This window comes from Chaetura pelagica, unplaced genomic scaffold, assembly GCF_000747805.2.
Source record: "Chaetura pelagica isolate M959 unplaced genomic scaffold, ChaPel_1.0 scaffold920, whole genome shotgun sequence".
NCBI lineage: Eukaryota > Metazoa > Chordata > Aves > Apodiformes > Apodidae > Chaetura > Chaetura pelagica.
This window is the reverse complement of record NW_009951914.1, coordinates 355,707-368,713: the sequence shown is the minus strand read 5'-3', so window position 1 is coordinate 368,713 and position 13,007 is coordinate 355,707. Positions and strand designations below refer to the sequence as shown.

At 38.8% G+C, this 13,007-nt stretch overlaps 1 protein-coding gene across 1 annotated transcript in view; it reads left to right on the top strand.

Moving 5' to 3' along the window:
• BDP1 (B double prime 1, subunit of RNA polymerase III transcription initiation factor IIIB) overlaps positions 1-13,007 on the top strand; it is a 55,566-nt gene that overhangs the window by 5,279 nt on the left and 37,280 nt on the right. The window contains exons 2-10 of the mRNA XM_009994438.1: positions 3,619-4,170; positions 4,807-4,917; positions 6,421-6,480; positions 6,876-7,019; positions 7,889-8,022; positions 9,025-9,119; positions 9,707-9,761; positions 10,409-10,552; positions 12,699-12,983. Coding sequence (XP_009992740.1) covers positions 3,619-4,170; positions 4,807-4,917; positions 6,421-6,480; positions 6,876-7,019; positions 7,889-8,022; positions 9,025-9,119; positions 9,707-9,761; positions 10,409-10,552; positions 12,699-12,983 — 1,580 coding nt within the window. The remainder of the gene's footprint in view (positions 1-3,618; positions 4,171-4,806; positions 4,918-6,420; positions 6,481-6,875; positions 7,020-7,888; positions 8,023-9,024; positions 9,120-9,706; positions 9,762-10,408; positions 10,553-12,698; positions 12,984-13,007) is intronic.

Genomic DNA, 13,007 nt, shown 5'->3' with positions numbered 1-13,007 from the left:
GGGTTTGGGGCCCTTCGGGGGGGGCCCTGGGGACGTGACGGCGACGGGCGCTCCGGTGACGCTTGTTGTCAGGGCCTGTCGCCTCCTGCTTGACACGGGCTGGGTTTGGCGTTGTCTGGGCCGGGAGACTCGCCGAGGTATGAGCTGCTCCGCCCCGGGGCGCCCGGTGGCGGCTCTTGGGTGTCTGACGCGTTTTTGCAGCCTAAGCACAAACCTGCGCGCCTTTGCTGCGGTTGCACTGCAGGTGCTTGGGTTAATACACAAGTTAGGACTGCAAAGGAGGGGCCTGTTGTGGTCTGGGACTCAGTTTCTCTGCTTTTTGTGGTTCTCTGGTGATGCAGCAGCAGGGAGCTCCAGTTTGCTGTGCAGAGAAAGATTCTTTGCGCTCTGTAGCTGCGTGGCTTTGATTTTACTGTCTTACAGTGCTTCCTCTTTTGTATTCACTTCTTCATGTATTGGCGAGTGAGAACTGTCTGGTTTGTTTGTTCTTGACTCTTTAAGTCCTTTTTATTGCAATGGCAATGCATAATACGGTTGGTCCTACGACTAGTCCTTTGGGACCTCTGCTGTGTATTAGCCCAGGCTGGCTGCTGTAAGCCACACAGCTGCTTCCTTCCTTCCGTGCTGGGATGGGCAGAGGATTGGAAGAGCAAAAGTGCAAAAGCTCACAAGGGGAGATACAGACAGTTTAGTAGTTAAAGCAATCTGCAGGAAAGCAGGGCTTCATGCACATGGTGATTACTTGGGAAAGCAAACTCCATGACTCTGAATGTCCTCCATTCTTCCTTCCTTCAGGTTTTATTGCTTAGCATGACATCATATAGTCTGGAGTATCCCTTTGGAGTTTGGATAGGCTGCCCTGGCTGTATCCACTTGCAGCTTCTTGTGCACCCTCAGCCTCACCACTGGGAAGGCAGTGTCAGAAGCAGTATCTAAAACACAGGTGTGCTCTGCACTCCCAGAGTTGCAAATCTGAAGCATAACACCACGTGAGGTCCTGTGAAGGAAATGAGCTCTATCCCAGCCACAAGTAGTACAGACCACTCCTTCAAGACATTTTCTCCATCTGATAATTGCTTCTCAGAACAACCTCTCACTGAGGCATCTTGCATCAATACATCTGTTCTTTTAGTTGAAACTTGTCCTTGAAGACATAATACAAGATCTTCTGACAGTTTTCTGCTTCCTCTGACTAGAAATTGAAGTATCAGACTAGTTGGCAAAGCATATCATAGTAAACCCATGCTGCCTTTTTGTTTATAAAATATGTGTTCCAGAGGTCAGATTACCTGATCTCCTGTTATCCAATACCTTTTTCATAAATGAAGATGTATTTGAAATTTGAATACATTTCAATTATGTGGTACTGTTGCTGTTTTCAGCAAATTTGTTAAAGATTTTTGTTCATAGTTTAGTGGCTGGGTCAGTGAAATCTAATGAGTTTCTAAACTAGACACCACTGCTATTCTGAAAGGCAGAATATTCTTGGGATCTATTCACATGGCTCTTTCCATATTACAGGCTTATTAAGTATTTTCCTTAATAAATATGGAAAATTACCTGGTGTACACATCCACAAAACCACATCCTGCTGTTTTAAAGAAAAATTAGAGCAGTTATATGAAATCCAAGACTGTGATGGAAGATGTTCCTGTTGAATTTAGCATACATACATCTTCAGTTTGCTGATGCATTGAAACCTGGGGCACATGGCTAGCAAAGACCTTTTTTGGAGAAATGCAGGTTTGGAAAACTATACACTTGAGACACAGGGACAGTGGAGTGCTGTGGTGGGTTCCATAGCTCAGCTAGAGTGAGAAGTTAGTATTCAACAAAAAAATGCTAGGAGACTCAGGGGAACTTTTGGTCCTGGAAGCAAGTAGAAAAGGCACAGGTGAGAGCTGCATCCTTTTCTCCCCCATTTGGTCACCCTGAATTCCACTGAAGAGCTGTTTTTTAAAGTGTTTTGTTGCTTTTGAAGGCGTATAACAACCAAATTAGAGAGCAGGCCTGGAGGTTTATTTCAGTGTAAGCCATATTAGCTTCTTGGCACAGTATCTCTCTAGATGATGCATTTTAAAGATTGGTGGCCTGGCTGTCTCTAAAAGCTTTAGGAAGAGTGGATTTGAGGGAAGTCTCACAATTTGTCTTCCTGACTGCAGTAATTGGTGACATGCAGCACAATGTATTTGTTGTGTGGTCTGCAAAAAAAGTAATGGCAAATATGAAAAGATATGATGTATTTGTTCTTCCAGTCTAGGGCATTTCTTCGTAGCTGTGCAAACCTGTAACTGTAGTGTCAGTAACTTTCTTTGCTTCTTAAATGCTGGGTGGGTTATATTGATTATCAGGGAAGTGAAAATTCTCAGAGCAAAAGATTATTTTTTTTAAATACAGTTTCTGCTAAGTTGTATTTCACTGCTCAGAAATCTGGTGGGCCGTTCTGATTAAAAACTCCACAAAACACAGGAGTTAGGGAGGAGATGAGCAAATAATTACTTTCCACTGCTTCTTGCTGTACAAAAAAGAGTGTGTTGAATGAACCTTGCAAGGATCTCATATAAACACACATACAGGCACCACATAGTAAGGCTGGTGAACTCCTTGCTGAGGGATGTTCAGTGTACTGAAAATGTTTATGAACGCACAGTGTGGGATAAATTGATGTAGAAAAGTCTGCCATGGCTGTTAAATGTGAAAACATCACCTGTAGCACTTGCCTAAGTCACAGTAGTTGCAGAGGATTTGGAAAAGTTTCACTGCTTCACACTTTTCTTACATTCCTTCAGAGGCATTTTGTTCTGACTGTTTCTGAAGATGGCCAAGTGAAAGATGGGTGGGGTTGTCCTTAGGTACAGAAACAAGGCATAGTTCCAATGTAAAATTAAAAAACCTCTTGATGACTCAGTTGTAGTTCTGCTGCTGTCTTGCTGTGAATGACAGCCAAGGAGCCAAATACTGGTGAAGTCTGCAAAGTTAGGAGGTTGTAAGCATTTTGCTTGCACTTGAAAAATTATTTCTGTGTATAGGATCAAAACATAGTTAAATAGAAAGCTTTCCAGGGAAGCTGGAAGTTGTTGGTTCTAAAAGGCAACTTCTGGTTAAGTGTGAGCAGTAGAGTAGCAGTAGTAAGTAAGAGCATCTGGCTTCACTGCTGAAGGCTCTTTTTTAATTCATAGTTTACATATCTTCTGCTTCCAAACATACAAAAGAATGTTCAGATTGATTTATTGTAATAAAAAATAATCAAACTACTTGTTCCATATAGCCTTATTAAAATGTTTTTAGTATGTCACCTCTTGTGTTGTGATGTTTGATATTTTCAGCTGAAAGAGGGGTAGGGGGAGGAACATGTGATGTTAGCATTATTGGTCATGTAGCTTGTAACAGTAAAATTAATTAATAGTAATAGAAATAGAAAATAATGTACCAGTTCTTATAGCTGATTATCTTAGGAGGAAGTACCACCTACAGGTTGGTCCTAGTGTGGCTTCTTGCATATAACTGAATTTTTCTATAGAACTGGGATTATATTCAGTGGTACGTAAACATATCTTGAAAGTGTGAGTTACAAATTTGTCACTGTGAAGTATTTCAGAATACTCTTATATTTTCCAGCGATGACAAGGCTAATAGCTCAAATGATGCTGGAGAATCTAGTAAGCCTGCAGAGATGCCTACGCCGAGAAGAAAACGGATCTCCACCATGCCAAATCTTCTTAAACCCAGAGCTGGACCTTCATCTGCTCAGTGTCCTGCATCTAAACTACAGAGGCGAGCATCACAGGCTCCTGATGAAAGTGCTTCACCTCAGAAGGATTCCTATCCATCAGAAGAGAGTAATGTTGAAAGTTCTTTGAAGTCTCCCATGCTGCCAGAAAAGAAAACACCTGTGCCACAAGTGCCACAGTTTTCCCCACTTAAAAAGTTGGTGAACAAAGAGCAAACTGTAGGTGTAGCTGCTCAAAGAAATGACAACACCTTGCAGAAGAGTGTACCCTCACCACTCAAAGAGAGACCAACACAGGAAGGATCAGGGATACAGGAGGAGAAACTACCTGTGAAACCTGCTCCTGTGAAAGAGAAACGAATGTGTTCTGACCGTGAAAGGATCCTCAAAGCTCGGAAGTTAAGAGAAATGCTTAAAGAAGAGCTGAAAAAAGAGAGGATGGTAGGTCTGGGTTGAGCAGTGCTGATCTGGGAAGGGCAAAGACAAGTGATTCACCCAACATTTGTTACTGCTTTGCAGTGGTGTTTTCTGATTGTCATAAGCCACCTCCTTCTAGTAGTCTGCGATATGTCATAAGTCTGTATGGGCTTAGCCTGTTTGTAAGCAGTAGTAACATTGTGTTTCCTCATAATACAGATTTAATGAGAAATTGTATATTTTTTCGTTTTATTAGACCCACAATCCTTTTTGACAGGAGACCTGCTATTATAGTCAACATTTCAAGTTCAGAAAGTTTCATATTTGGTAATACAATGGAGAGCTCTGCTTTAAGAAGCTTTTCAACTTGATTGTTGACTGAGTTTTGTGATTTTTTTTTTTTAATTGCTTTTCACTTTTACTTGTGCCAAGGATTGAATTTCTCTGAGGGGGTAAATCACTTGAGGATTTGTGGAGTTCTTCCTGAGAAAGGAGTGCTTGTAAGATAAAATTGTATCAGTTATTGGGGGCAGGGGAGGGAAACAACAAACCTCCCTGAGTGAGGTACTTCATAAACAAAGAAAAATATTAATTTGTGAAATTTGTGAAATGTAAATCACTTTTGGGGTGAATTTAAGTTGTTTTTTTCTTTTTATGTGGAAACAGTTGAAACACAGGCCTCCAATAATTGAAGGACGCTCTCCACCAGATCGCTCTAAAATGACCATGAGGGACTTGATACACTATTTACCAGAAAACAATCCTATGAAGTAAGTATTACTCTCTTTCTCTCTCCTTAGACTAAATTGTTTTTCTACCAATTTAATAATTGTGAAAAGGAGACTTCTTAAATATGGAGTATTAGCCTAGATGCACTATTGTCACATTGGTAACAAAAGCTTCTAGGCATTTTCACATCTACTCAGTCTTCATACAGAAACTGGAATGGAGGTGATTGTACTCACTGAAATATAAAGCATGAACCTGTCCCCAGTGTCTCTGTACTAACACAGAATAATATTTTTTTTCTCCTGTTACATTTTTACCTATGGCTTCCTGGCAAATTTAGTGCATGACAAGCAGCTAAGCATTTCTTCTTCCTGGGTGGTAAAAATGTAAACCACATCACCAGACCCAGGAGGTCTCCCCATTGCAGCTGGATGGGTGTAGCTGCGACTGTGATTGTCCCCCTCTACTCAGCACTGATGAGGCCACACCTGGAGTCTTGGGTCCACTTTTGGGCACCTCAATTCAAGAGAGATATCGAGGTCCTGGAGTGAGTACAGAGGAGGGCAAGGAAGCTGGTGAAGGGCCTAGAGAATCAATCTTATGAAGAACCCTTGAAGGAGCTGGGAATGGTTAGTTTGAGGAAGAGGAGGCTGCAGGGAGACCTCATCAGTCTCTACAACTACCTGAAAGGTCATTGTAGAGAGGTTGGTGCTGGTCTCTTCTCACAGAAAATTAGTGTCAGAACAAGAGGGAATGGTTTAGACTGGACATTAGGAGAATTTTTTTCACAGAAAGAGTGGTTAGACACTGGAACAGGCTCCCCAGGGAGGTGGTTGAGTCCCCATCCCTGGACGTGTTTAAGGGTCATTTGGATGTGGTGTTGGTGGATATGGTTTAGGGGAGAACTTTGTAGAGTAGGGATGATGGTTGGACTCTGTGATCCCAGGAGTCTTTTCCAACCTGAATAGTTCTATGATTCTGTGTTCCTTTTACAGGTTTTGCCAGTAGCGAGGCTGAGGGATCATCCCAGAGGTGTACATACATAGGAAGCTCTAATGCAGCTGGCTGCACAGACTGCCAGAGACAGAGCAGGGCTTTTCTCCTGCAAATAACAAAACCTATCACATAAACATAGGTACAGCTATCCAAGTCCTGTTCTTCTCAGAAACAGATGAGTTTTCTGTTATTGTTTGTTCTCACCTGCCTGTTAATGTTTGTGTGCTTGTGTCTTTTTATTTATCACTTTCCTTGTTATTCTTTTCCTTAAGCAGGTAATGAACCAGATGCTCTGACATTCCCTGTACTCTTGCAATGGATTACTGATTTAAATGCCCTTTTTTGTTCTTGCTTATACAAAAAAAGGCAAAATTCAATAAGCAGTGGTGGTTATTCAGTTAGACGCAAGTCTAGATTTGGTACAAAGAACTGAAAAAAACCCTATGTTTCCTTGTCCAATATCCACAAAAAGCAAGCTTTACGGAATGAAACAGAAATGTGTCTGTACAAATGTTCATGTCTAGCCTTTTATTATTATTTTATTCTAGGTCTTCATTGGCAGAAGAAAAGAGAACAGAAAAAAATACTGCACAGGGTCAAATGAAAGAGTAAGTACTGGTGATGGAAATACTTGGAGTCAAGAAGTTTTCTGATGTTGGCAAAAAGCACATTTGTGTGGCAATACTAGCAGTATAGATCTTTTTATTTTTTGCTATTTCAATATCGCAGCTATTAATAATGAATATTATTACTAATAACACATTGTAATTAGGGAGGGGGAGGGTGGTTAAAGAGCATTTTGCTTTCAATAATACGTAGTTTAGTTTCTTCATTTTTTATAGTAGGATGAAAAGCAGATTCCAGAGTTTATGTATTGACTGACTTGCTGCTGGGTTGCATTACTGCATGGTCCATTAAAGTGCTGAATGTCTGGCATACAGAGCAGCAGTTCAAAACACTAACAAAAGTAATATTTTTTTTGCTTGGCCTTCTAAAATTGTAGACAGGAAGAGAAGAATACTCCTGATCATGAAGAGGAAAATGAGGAGGAAGAAGCAGAGAATGGGGAGGAGAGTCAAGATGGTCCTCTTCTAGTGCCTCGTGTGAAAGTAGCAGAGGATGGTTCAATTATACTGGATGAAGAAAGGTAGCAAATTCTGTCTCTGACTCATTTACAATATATACTGTATTGCTGGTAGGTTTGTGAATGGAGAACAGCTACTTTGGATGGGGACAAACGTGAGTTTGTGTTGAGAGCTGAGCTATCCTAAATTAGGGAACAGAGCAAAAACATGGCAAAATATGAGCAGCAATAATCTGCCTCTCAATAGTGGTGAACTTTATGAGAAGTTTTTGGAGAAGGAGGTATAGAGGAAGATGTCTTATTTTATTGCAAGGAATGACTTCTGAATATTTCTTAAACTTTCAATTATCTTCCATTTAGTTAATTAATTTGTTTTTTAGAGTTTCATGTATTTGCTTACTGCTTTTTGGTTGTCAGTATGATTTGCTTCAGCTTTGCATCCTTCATGTTGATGCTGTATTTAGCTGTCAGCTTTTTCAGTAACTTTGCTTAGAATATGGGGGTTTTTAAGTGTTAGATTATAAAATGATATATTTCCACTGATGTATTATTAACATGAGATTTAGGCCAAGGTGTGAGGATAGAGCAGTCTTGGTAAAATAATTTTATAGTATTGTAGAAGGACATGGAGAGGCTCTTGTGGTTTTGAAAAATAATTTTCTTGAATGTTAAAAAGACACATTTTTTAAAGAGGTATATAATTGTCTGCCTGTCTATATAAAAAAGCAAATTTTATTGCACAGGCTGAGTAGGATAATGATTCCTTGCTGTATTCTCCCATTTAAATACATGGTAATATAATTATTAAACCTGAATACATGACACAAACTCTGACTTGTGGCAGGAAGAATCTTGGATATCTGGTCTATAAACATCATCTATTCGTCTTGTTAGCAGTATTTTCAGATAAGTCTCTGTGATTGCTTTTCTAGTTTAACTGTAGAAGTTTTAAGAACAAAAGGTTCGTGTGTTATAGAAGAAAATGATCCCATCTTTGAGCGTGGCTCTACAACTACATATTCCAGCTTCAGGAAAAGCTTTTACACAAAACCATGGTCAAATAAAGGTGAGTAATTTTTTTTATTTTTTTTTTTCAAGCTTTGAGTCTGCAAAAAAAAAAAAAATCCTAGTTATCCATCTGTATCTTTTACTCAACAGTTTTTATTTCCAATGGAACAAACTATCTACTTTCATGTGAGGTAGTCTGAACCCTCCAGACTCTTAAAGCAAGCAGAGCTCTGTTTACTGTGGAAATTGGCATGTTTAAAAAATTCAGTGCCTTATAATATGCAGGCTACCTGTGAACTTTTTCTGTCCTGGACATTTAGATGCTGTGGAAATCCTAGTCTGTCTTATCAAAAGCATAATTTTTTAATGTGGTGTCCAGATATTTGAGCTCTATATGTAACATTTGGCACTTCTAGCAGTTTCTTTACTTGGTTCTTCCTGTGTGGGCAGGAATAAATTGTCTAAGCCATTTCTGTGTGAGCTGATTTCAGTGCACATGGACAGCTGGTTTTTTGAGTGGGTGGGTTGTTTGTTTTATTAAGCCTGCTGATAATACTGTGCAAGACTTTTTTGCAATTGGAAACGGCTATTTTTTTTAAACCATAGGTGGAAAAAATAGTGTTAGATTCACTGTGCTGCTTCTGGAATGTGCCCTTTTCCTGTTAGCGTATAATAATGGATATGGTGTTTTTACACATGCTATTTTCTGATTTCTGCTTGTGGTTGTCTTCATTAAAAAAATATCCAGCTCCACACTGTCAATGTTAGCTTTGATTTAGTAGCTTACTGCTTATTTCACATTCTGCAGTTTTGTAATAGATCAGATAGTTCTTCCTGTTGATAGTTCATTTACCAAATGTTGTTAGAGGCACTTGGGTAAGATAACACACGTACTGCAGCACAGCTGAACTTGCAGCCACAGTGGATAACCTGAAAGTTATCTGTCTTGTTGCATTCAGTTTGAAAGATGTTTTTAGTTGAGATAGTAAAAAGGTTGATTAACTGAATATCTGACTGTATGTATGTTTAACAATTTTTGTTTTCACACCTCTCCACTCAGAAACAGATATGTTCTTTCTGGCTATCAGTATGGTAGGAACTGACTTCTCCTTGATTGGACGGCTGTTTCCTCATAGAGCTAGAGCAGAAATTAAGGTAAATATTAAAGCACTCAATAAAGCAGTTAAGCATCTGTTTTTACTTTTCTGTTTCTCATTTGCTTTTCCTGTGCTTCCTCTATTAGTATTGATAATTTTGATGCCGATTGGCTCTGTAGCAATGCTCTTGAATGCCTCTTTCTAAGAGGTAGCAAGTATCTGAAACATTAAGATGCTGTGTTGAATTCTGATCCATGTACGTAGTAAATCTAGCATACCCAGACCTAGAGCATACCAAAATTTGTCTTGAATTTGATTGAAGAATGCCAATAAACATAAGTAGATGTTTGGTGAGGTCTGTGTTTCCTTTTTTGTGTAATCCAGCTGGGAAAATTTTTGCCATTTCAAGGACAAAGAAGTTGAAAATAATAAAAAATTATTACTATGGGTATCTATTTGTGACAGATTTTATGTTTTAAAATTAATTAAAATCTTGTGTTCTTTCAGGATGTCTTGTAAGTTTTAACAGCTTTAGTTGGTAGAAAAATGTGTTGCTTTGAAGGCAGCTCATCTTGATCTGCCATTTTGCACAACATTGTTGCATTTCTTGCTTACTGAAAAAGACAAATATACTTTTGCTTTTAGAACAAGTTCAAACGTGAGGAAAAAGCTAATGGATGGAGGATAGACAAAGCTTTCAGTAAGTAAATTTACCCCACCCTACAGTGAGTTATTAAATGGAAGTAATCTTTTTGCAGTGTAATTTTTGTGCTTTGCCTTGCTGGAATAAAAAAAAATTTGTTGCTCATGGGTGAGTTGAGAAGCTGGGGAATCTTAGTTTTTTGTAACAAGCATGATTCACCTTGTGTATCTTTAGGTTTAATTTGTGGCTTTTGTATGTCTGATAAATGAGATTAATAAAACTTTCCTATACATATATTCAGTAGAAGATTATTTTGATTAATGGAAATTTCTAGCACAGTTACTGTAAATTGCTTTGCGACTTCGTAAGGGCATTGTGGATTATTTGAATGAGCTACATAAATAGCAGCATGTCAATACATTATTTGATACTATGGTACAATTCTTTGTCACTTCTGAATTTTCTGATCTACTAAGTACTGTGACCTTTTTGATACTTATTTTGTAAAACCAAGCTACTATAATGCATATTTATGTCAATTCTTGTCCCTGCTCAAGTGATACAGAATTTTGAAAAAGAGTTCTCTGTTTAAATGGATACAACCTTTTTATATTAAAATGTAACACTGATTATTTTACAAAGCAGAAGCTTGGAGAAGTTACCAACTTTGAAATCTTCTTCATTTTTTTGCTTTAATCTGACAGAAGAAAAACGGCCCTTTGATTTTGAATTCTTTGCCCAGCTGCTTGAGAAGGTCTTAGCAGATGAGGAAAAGAGGAAACAGAAGACTGCTAAAAGCCAGAAGCCAAAGGAAAAGAAGCCATCAAGGCCTCGGAAGAGACCAAAAGGTACTGTGAAAGAATGCTTGAGGTGGCATTACAGTGCAGTGGCCAGTCATGTGTTGCTAGCAGAGGAAAAATAACAGAGGGAATCTTTTCCTTCCCCATTCCAGACAAGCTCTTGTGGTCTAACCCCAGCTGGCAGCTGTGCACCACACAGAGCTTGCTCGCTCTCCCCCTCCTGGGATGGGGAGAGGATCAGAAGAAAAAATATGAGAAGGCTCATGGGTTGAGATAGACAGTTCAGTAGGTAAAGCAAAAGCCACACACACAGGCAAACTAAAACAAGAAATTCATTTACTCCTTCCCACTGGCAGGGCAGCTGTTCAGCTGTCTCCAGAGAAGCAGGGCTCCATCATGAATTACTTGGGAAGACAAATGCCATCACTCCAAACATGTCACATTCCTCCTCCAGCTTTATATGCTCAGCATGATGTGGTATGGAATATCCCTTTGGCCAGTTTGAATCAGCTGTCCCAACTTTTTGTGCAGCCCCAACCTACTCACTGGTGGACTTGTGTGAGAAGTTTAAAAGTCCTTGATTCCTTAACAAGAACTAAAAACATCAGTATATTATCAACATTCTTCTTGTACTGAATCCCATACTAAATCCAAACCACAGCAGTATTCTAGCTACTAAGAAGAAAATTAGCTCTATTGCAGCTACAACCAGCACACAGGGCAAGAGCATTCTGGCTTCATGACATATCTTTTGCAGATACAGATTACTAGTGTGTGGGATGGTGACAATTGGTGGTAGCCTTTTTTTTTTTTTATGAAGTGTGTTTTCTCTGAGTGGGAATGTGAGACCACACTGATTAGCTCTATTCCACGTATTCTGATATTCTGAACAGGATATTCTAACAGTTGAAGTATCTGCATGATTTGCTAACTAGTTGACTTTTGGAATCCTTGGGCCAAAGCCATGTTTTTGTCTGGCTCTTCTGGGACTTCTACTTTAAATTGTTCTTGCATTTAAAACACTTTTAAGGATTCTGATTCTCCTTCTCCTTTAATTATAATTTGACTCCTTGTCTGAAGGGTGTTATCCTTTAAGGAATTATTGCAGATGTTATTTTAGTTTTCTGATCTGTTCAAAGAGTAAAGATTGTTTAATTACTATTGATTACCATAATGTCGTATTACCTCAGTACCTGTGAAAGGACCTTTCTTAGATATACTTAAATTCAAAACAGCTATACTAACATAACTTCCTTGATAATTCTGTTGTTATTATAAGTTATAAAAAGGCTGTTGACTTGTTTGTTCCACACCACCACTTAAAACAAAATGGGTTCCCATGGAACAAACAAGTGAACAGCCTTTTTAAAGGGAATGCTAGCTAGGAAGCACCATCACTTCAATTCTTAAAATTGACTGCTGCTTTTCTGTAGCCTCGATTTCAGATTTGATTAAGTAATAAAAAAGCCTTACAGCTACATACATAAATTCTGTTTGTAGGCTTTAATAGCAGCTTAAAGGTGCTGTGTGTGTAAAGTGATGTGAGTATGCTTTTCTACTTGTGTCTTTGATTGCTTAATTACAGAGGAACAATAATTACAATAATTATAAATAATTATAAAAAGGACAGGGAATGGATCTTGGTGGCTGATATTCCACATAAGTACAAGGTCAAGACCAGATATCCTGAATTACCAATGTCCTGTCTTAACACTCAGAAAAAAACCTTATAAATTATTAGCTAGATTATAATTCGGCTTGCTTATGTAAATAAGAATTATTAACTACAGTACATTTACTGATCCAAATTACTTTTTTATGGCATACTCTCTGGAACCATCATTACCTCTTTCTGTAGAGGTATGATAATTTCCTGGATCCCAGAAGTGACTCTAACATGCTATGAACTAGAGGAATGGGAACATTTACTAAATTGGATTTACATCCTGTATTAACTTTACCATGGTGAAGTGTTGACCCACATGCAGGATGTGTTTTACATTAAGTGTTGAAGATAATTTATGCTGGAGCTTTTCTGTGAAGCCAGTGACTGACTTCTCATGGTCCTGCTCATGTGCCTGGCAGTATACTGGCAGCAATGCATTAATTAATCAGATGTTGCTAGTGGAAATATCTTTGAAATATATGGCTCCTAATTGTGTATTGACTAGGAACTACTGTATTGTCTCAACAGCAAAAGCTGCCAGCAGAGAAGCTGCTAGTGATAAGGGTGATCTTCAGGAAGGCAGAATTTCTGATGCAGAAACAGAAGCAGATGCTGTAACAGCTGAGAAAGAAAATGAAGAATCTTCAGGCCTGGCTGAACAGACAGAAGAACAGGTTGCATTAGAGCCAGTATTAGCAAAAAAGAAGAGAAAGAGGAAGAGAAAAGATGATCTTGAACAGGAACTGGAGAATCTTCCAGAAGAAGTGGCAGTCCCTTCAAAAATTGCTGAAGAAGGGGAATCATCTGAGAAAAGTAAGAGGCAAAAATGCTCACTTT